General features: G+C 46.6%; 1 protein-coding gene across 1 annotated transcript in view; it reads left to right on the top strand.

The window, feature by feature from the left end:
* The window catches only part of LOC122245145 (transient receptor potential channel pyrexia), a 14,123-nt gene that overhangs the window by 5,871 nt on the left and 752 nt on the right, over positions 1-7,500 (top strand). The window contains exons 3-4 of the mRNA XM_043003097.2: positions 6,997-7,079; positions 7,479-7,500. The exon at positions 7,479-7,500 is cut by the window's right edge and continues 198 nt beyond it. Coding sequence (XP_042859031.2) covers positions 6,997-7,079; positions 7,479-7,500 — 105 coding nt within the window. The remainder of the gene's footprint in view (positions 1-6,996; positions 7,080-7,478) is intronic.

Below are 7,500 nucleotides of genomic sequence, written 5' to 3'. Positions count from 1 at the left end.
AGAGATTGGGAAGAGGGACGAGTGCAGAAAGGATAGAGAGGGAGAAGAAAGTAAGCGAGAGAGGCGGGAGGGGGGAGGGCGAAGGGATGAGGAGAGAGAGAGAGCGGAGAGGGGGAGATGAGAGAGAGAGAGGAGGGAGAGAGAGAGAGAAGAGAGAGAAAGAAATAGAGAGATAGATAGAAATAGATAGTAGATAGAGAGAGAGGAGGAGACGGAGGAGAGAGACATAGAGAGATGAGCGAAAGAGGAGAGAGAGATTGTAAAACATTGTAAACCACCTGTGCCGGTGCATCAATTTGTAGGTAGGCGGGTGGCCACTAGTTTGTAAGCCACTTTGGCACCAGTTGCCGGTGCCATGCAATTTGTGTTGCCCTGGGCGGCTGAATGCCAGGTTAGTTTGTAGCAGAGCCTGTCCTCTGCACCAGTTTCGTATGCACCCGTTGCCTGGTTGTGATGCGGTCGGGTTAACGAGGACAGGAAGTTCACGGCCATGTCTTCACGTGTTGGTCTTTATTGAAGGACTGTAGACCCCCCCCTCTGCTGCCGGTTTGCCACCAGTTTGTGTAAGCCACCTACTGCGCACTTGTTGTAACCCTCCTGAGAGCAGTTCGTTTGATAAACCACTCGATTGCCCAGGTTGTGATTGCGAGTGGTTAAAGAGACACGACGTTCCACTGTTGCCATGGTCTTTATTGTGGACTGTTAATTACACTAGACCTGGGCCGAAGGCCAGGAAGGTTCAGAGCGGTTCGCTAAGTTGTCTGTCTGACCTCTCTGTCTGATCTGTCTGTCCCTGTGTGAATCTTTACATGTCCTTAAGTACAAATCTTTAGTCACTTTCTTCGCCTCGGCGGCTTCGCTAGCAAAACACAAGCTGTCCTAGAAAAAGTCGTGTGTTCCGAGGCGAAAACGAACAAGGGAGCAGGATAGTGTCAGGTCTAGACACACTGCACATCGATATTGCATTCAAATTTATGTCGACATACATGATCCATGTCTTATCTCAACATAAAATCAATCCTCCAGTGCCTTACATCGCTCGCGACCACGCTACTAGGACGGCCCCCCGTCGTATCGTTAGTTAGCGAAATACAACCAGGTTATAACTACTCGATCTTAGCTAAAATCAATGTCTCACCCTACAAGTGGGCTCCTGGTCATTGGATTCCCTGGACTATCTGCCACAGACCTTCGCAGGATTAGTCTGTGACACTTCAAACCATAAGCCTTCTTAAAACACTATCAAATTCATTGGGGCGCACAGCGGCACCAATGGGCACTAATCAGAAGGCCCTAAGAAAGCATAGTAAACATGTATTGTACGGAGGGAAACGATTCACAATATGCACTGTACAGTGTAAGAGTAGGCACTAAGACTGGCCTCATGACAACATAAAAATGGGTGACTGCAGTGAACAAGGTGGGCCCTAAGAGATGGTCTCCAAACTCATAAACATATATCAGAGGAAAATTACAAGGAATACAATTACATACAGAAAAACAATTTGGCTTTGTTAGATATAGAAAAAAAAACATTTATGTGTGATAAAGTAATTAAAGCCGAAAGGTCAGGTGTGATTGCTTACAGGCGAAATGAGGGGAGAGTTATCTAACCATTTAACATGACCAAGCTTGCATAGTCAGTGGGAGTTAGGAAACGACTCGATGGTGAGCATAGGGCTAGGAAAAAGAACTTGCAAATTACTAACAGAACACATAAGAAAAAAGGTTTCATAAAAGTGTGGTAGGATCAGCTTATTCCCAGAACAAAATCTCACTATGACCTTTTTTTTTCATGAGATACAGTACTTGAAAGGTGGCAGTGCATTGGAGAATACTACATAAAAAACAAAAATCTTGTATCACAGACTGGTGGTGTCATTGTGCACCGAGGGTGGGGGGTCGGACAGTGGCTCCCTCTGAGGGCAAACAATATTCAAACACACCATCCACAACTTATGGGTAAACAGGTGAGCTAGGGTACTGGTGGTTCAGGCGTAACTGGCGCGATGCCCTGTACCTCAAAAGGATGCGGTTGGGATGGACTTTGCCATTGACCCAAACACTGGACAACTCAACCACCGTTCTTTCTACCTTGGTTGAAAACATGCACCAACACAACACAGCTAGCTATTACAGGGGGGGGAGAGGGGGGGGAGGGGGTTTTGTACTTAAAATTACTTTACTTTACTTTACATAATACTATACCTTATATATCAAACGTGCCAGGGGGAAACTTTTCGTCCCGCCTGGGAGGGGGGGGCGGGGTTAAACACATAAAAAACCTGCGTGCTCCTTGCACGGCATACTGATGCCTCATGCGTCTTAGCATGGCTACCTAAAGCATGCGTGCGCCCCTGCACGCCACCGGCTTCTTTACAGCATGCCTCATGCGTCTTTGCATGGGCTTACCTAAATGACATTGCCCGTCGCCCTGCCCTGCTTACAGATGCCTCATGCGTTTGCATGACGCTACAAAAATGCACCATGCGATGCGCCCTGCACGGCTTACAGAAGCTCTTGCGTCTTGATAGGGGGCTACAAAAATGACATGCGTGACGGCCCTGGCACGGGTCTTTGACAGGGATGCCTCATGACGTCTTGCATGGCTACAAAAAATTTGACTGGTCGTGGCGCCCGGCACGGCGTACAGATGCCTCATGCGTCGTGATTGGCTACCAATAAAAAATGACATGCGTGCGCCCTGCCCACCCCCCCCGCGACCCTTACAGATGATCATGCGTCTAGCATGGCTACAAAAATGACATGCGTTGCGCCCTGCACGGCTCCCAGATCCCCATGCACCTTGCACTACAAACCCCCCCCCCCCCCCCCCCCCCCCCCCCCCCCCCCCCCCCCCCCCACCCCCCATGCGTGCGCCCCCCACCCCAGCTGCCTCTCATGCGTCTTTTCATGGCTACAAAAATGGACATGCGTGCGCCCTGCCCGGCTTACCGATGCTCATTGCGTCTTGCCATGGCTACAATAGACATGCGTGGCGCCCTGCACGGCTTACAGTTGCCTCATGGCGTCTTGCATGGCTACAAAAGAATGGCTTACATGCGTGCGCCTTGCACGGCTTACCGATGCCTCATGCGTCTTGCATGGACTACAAAAATGACATGCGTGCGCCCTGCAGGCTTGACAGATGCCTCATGCGGTCTTGCATGGCTACAAAAATGAAATGCGTGCGCCCCCTGCACGGCTTACAGAGCCTCATGGCGTCTTGCCTGGCTACCACAAATGCCATGCCGTGCCGCTGCACGGCTTACTGATGCATTCAAACAACAAAAAATACACACTTTGCAACTGCCACAGAGGAGGAACAAACAAAGGAAGACTCGAACAATAAGTAATATTGTGCAAGCTCAAGAGATAAGCGGTTTACAAGATACAGAAGAAAATCTACATAAACCCCCATGAATAGCACTTGTCGACGAGGAAAAATAACAAGATGCGTATTTTAAACGAGCGGTATGAAAGATAAATTGGATAGATAAAAATTTGGCAATACTGATCACCAGCACCGAATCCCGGAGAGAACACGTGAAGACTATTAGAAAATTACATGGTTTAAATACAATATCGCTTCTCTACTCCGATAATTGCAATTAAGTCTGGAAAAATCTTTCCACAGGTTTCACTTTCAATACAACATATTTGGGAAGAGGGAGGGAACAGTCAAAAAAAAAAAAAGTCTCCAGAATACATCATCCGAAGTTGCAGATGCAGAGAAAAATTACGAATAGCAATAGCACGTTGTCGATGAAAGAAAGTACAAAAATAAACAGAAGATAGGAATCAGGGGCAACACTTGATCGCCAAGTACAGATTCGGAATGAAAGTGAAAGCTATCAAGAATTTACAGGTCTAACTACATATCGGTCCACTTCGATAATTGTTAAACTTAAGCATGGAAAATCTTTCAAGGTTCCACTTTCAAAACAAATATTCGGAGATTAACAGTCAAATAATAATTTCTCCAGACTTATATATTGTCCCCAAAGCTTGCAAAAAAATACCCCGACGTAGACAATAGCAGGTTGTCGACGAAAGAAGTACAAAAAATTAACAGAATAAAGTGAATCATGGCCAATCGGAACTTCATCGCCAGTTACACCAGAATTTCGGAATGCAAAAGTGAAAAAGCCTGGGCAAGAATTTACATAGTTTAAATACGATATCGGCCCCCTTTCGATTACTCGTAATCGAACATTGTAATTCAATCTTTGTAAGGGGATCACTTTCAGAACATATTTTGGAGAGTAAAAGCCAGAAAGAAACATTTCTCCAAATTAAACCTTGTCCCGAATAGTGAAAATATAAAATATATACAAGGAGAGGGTTTGTTTCACGACAAAAAAGGGAAGCAAAACATTGACATGCTTTTCATCACGGTCAGGGTCATGAAGGGGTAGGGTCTGAAATATCGCACGTGCGAAGAAACTAAGCGAAGAAACAATACATATAAAAATATCTGATGGTCAGAACTTCAGAATACAGAACAGAACTTCAGAATATTCAAGGCCATTTATTTCCACTATAAACATAAGAAAGAAATTCAGTAGGCCGTCAGAGAGGCCGTTTATAAAACGGGGTCATTCAAGGCGAGATGAGACGAGGGAGGAAACAAGGGCCACGACGGGAGGGGGGGACTGAGGACTTTCCTTACAACGATTATATTCGTTCACCTCCCTAAGCGTAAGGGAGGGAAGAGGAGGGAAGTCCTGCGGAATCACACTCCGCGCAGCAGTGTTTCCACAAAAGAAAACAGAGGTACAATCACGAGAAAAAAAAAATCACAGCATAGGAGATACAATCACGCAGAAAAAATCACAGCATAGAAAATTCCTAAATCCTGAACGAAATCTAACGAAACCTAACAAAATAAAAGAGCCTGATGTTTCTCTAACTTTACGGGATTTTTTTTATGTCACGATGTCACATGTAGATGGTGCGTCTGGGCAGGCGGGTCGTAAGGTCGGTCGTATCGCGGATCGGTTGTGGTGGTCCTTTTGACTTCTCCATCTGTGGCCTTTTTCTGCTCGTGTCAGAGACACATCTCGTGCAACCAGGGAGTTGGGGCGCTCGTGTGTTCTCCCAAAACCGCGGTGGGCAGTCTTGGGTTGCCATGAAAGCAATGGGTGTCCGACACGTGCAGGAAGTTCACTTAGCACGGAACAGGTCGGCTGCTATGGGCGGCGGCGTTCGTCAGGACAGGTAGAACAGGGCGGGCAGGGCGGACGAGAAGTTCTTACTGTGGGTGGGCGGGCGGGCAAACTTCTTACTGCGGATGTGGGCGGCGGGCGGGAACTTCGGCGTAATTTCTCCATTTTCTTCTCGATATCTATGGTAGCTTCGGTCGTAGCGGCTTCTTCGGAGTTGTGAGTCCGATACCAGCAAAATCGTGGTATCCACCGCCTGGCCACCAGTTTGTAACCCCCCTCTGCTGCCGGTGCCACCAGTTTGTAAGCCACCTACTGGCACTTGTTGTAACCCACCTCTGAGAGCAGTTGTTATTACCACTCGATGCCCTGGTTGTGATGCGGTGGTTAAAAGAGACGAAGAGTTCACGTGCCAGTGGTCTTTATTGTGGACTGTTAATTAACTGAACTAGACCTGGCCGAAGGCCCAGAGCGTCAGAGCCGCGTGAATCGCTCTAGCTGTCTGTCTGACCTCTCTGTCCTGCGATTCTGTCCTGGTCCCTGTGTGATCTTTACATGTCCTTAAGTACAAACTCTATATGTCACTTTCTTCGCGCTCGGGGCTTCCGGCTACCCGCCTATAACACAGCTGCCTAGAAAAGCTTGTGTTCCGAGGCGGAAACGAACACAGGGAGCAGGATGTGTCAGGTCGAGACACACTGCCATCGATATTGCATTAAATTAAGTAGACATACATGATCAATGTCTTATCTCACATAATATCAATATCAGTGCCTTACAGAGAGGAGAGGAGAGGACAATGAGAGAGAGAAGGAAAGAGAGAGAGACAGAGATGCATTCCACTGTGTTTGTATATTGAGGGAAGGAGAGAGGAGGAGAGAGGGAAGGAAAGAGTAGGAGAGAGGAGGGAGGAAGAGAGAGAGAGGAGAGAGAGAGAAAGTATGGAGAGAGAAAGATATATATATATATATATATATATATATATATATATATATATATATATATATATAGAGAGCGCGAGAGAGAGAGAGAGAGAGAGAGAGAGAGAGAGAGAGAGAGAGAGAGAGAGAGAGAGAGAGAGAGAGAGAGCAGGAAAGGAGATAGAGATACAGAGAGAGAGGAGAGATACAGAGAGAGGAGAGATAGAGAGAGAGGGGGAGAGATAGAGAGAGGGAGAGGTAGATAGAGAGAGGGAGAGATAGATAGAGAAAGGGAGAGATAGAAAGAGATAAGAGAAGAGAGAGAAGAGAGAGAAGAGAGAGAGGGAGAGAGAGAGAGAGAGAGAGAGAGAGAGAGAGAGAGAGAGAGAGAGAGAGAGAGAGAGAGAGAGAGAGAGAGAGAGAGAGAGAGAGAGAGAGAACGAGAGAGAGAAAGGAGAGAGAGAGAGAGACGGGGAGATAGAAAGAGAGACGGATAGAGCGAAAGAGATGAAAGTGAGATAGAGATGAGAGAGAGAAAGAGAGGGAGAGACAAAGAGAGGGAGAGAGGAGCGAGGTGTTGCTCCTCTGCTCCCTGAGAGGAGTCTTTCTACCACAATATATGATTATGTATGATTATGTACACATAGCTCTTGAGAAGGGAAAGGCAAAAGAGATATTTGTAACAAATAAAACGGCATGAAAGATAAAAATTAAATTGATGATTGCATTATATAGAATACAATAGGAAAAGCATACATGTGCAGATAATATTCGATGGACATAATAACAATAACAGCAGACATTAGATGAATACAAATGGTTATTGCAAGGTTACAGAGAGAGAGAGAGAAAGAGGATGGGGAGAAAGAAAGACGACATTCGCTGCATTATGAACACTAGTTTCCCTCCAGGTACCGCTCATGTGACGTATGTGGTGTTCGTGATGGCGATGACGGTGGTGGCGACCAACCTTATGGTGGGGCTAGCAGTGCAGGTGAGTCTTGAGTTCCATGGGGGTTAATAGGGTCTCTGGCACACACACACACACACACACACACACACGCACATGCAACAACAACAACTCACACAACGCACAAGCAAAACGCACAACCACGCACATCTCACTTCACCAACACTCACTCACACACTCTCACTTTGATTAATGTCAACCCTTACTCACTCACATCCCTCACTTCACCAACATCACTCACTCACTCACTCACTCACTCACTCACTCACTCACTCACTCACTCACTCACTCACTCACTCACTCACTCACTCACTCTCTCTTTCACTCACCCACCTTGGCCCAAATTTCACACTGTCCCGTTGTGAAAATTTTAACAATAACTCTTCGGCTTCGTCACCAAGCTTAGGAACCCTCTCCCTACAGGATATTCAGGAGCTGCAGAAGG

Source organism: Penaeus japonicus, unplaced genomic scaffold (assembly GCF_977035675.1).
Source record: "Penaeus japonicus unplaced genomic scaffold, GWHDUDI00000001_assembly GWHDUDI00000024, whole genome shotgun sequence".
NCBI lineage: Eukaryota > Metazoa > Arthropoda > Malacostraca > Decapoda > Penaeidae > Penaeus > Penaeus japonicus.
The sequence above is the reverse complement of the archived record's forward strand: the minus strand, read 5'-3'. Positions and strand labels throughout refer to the sequence as shown.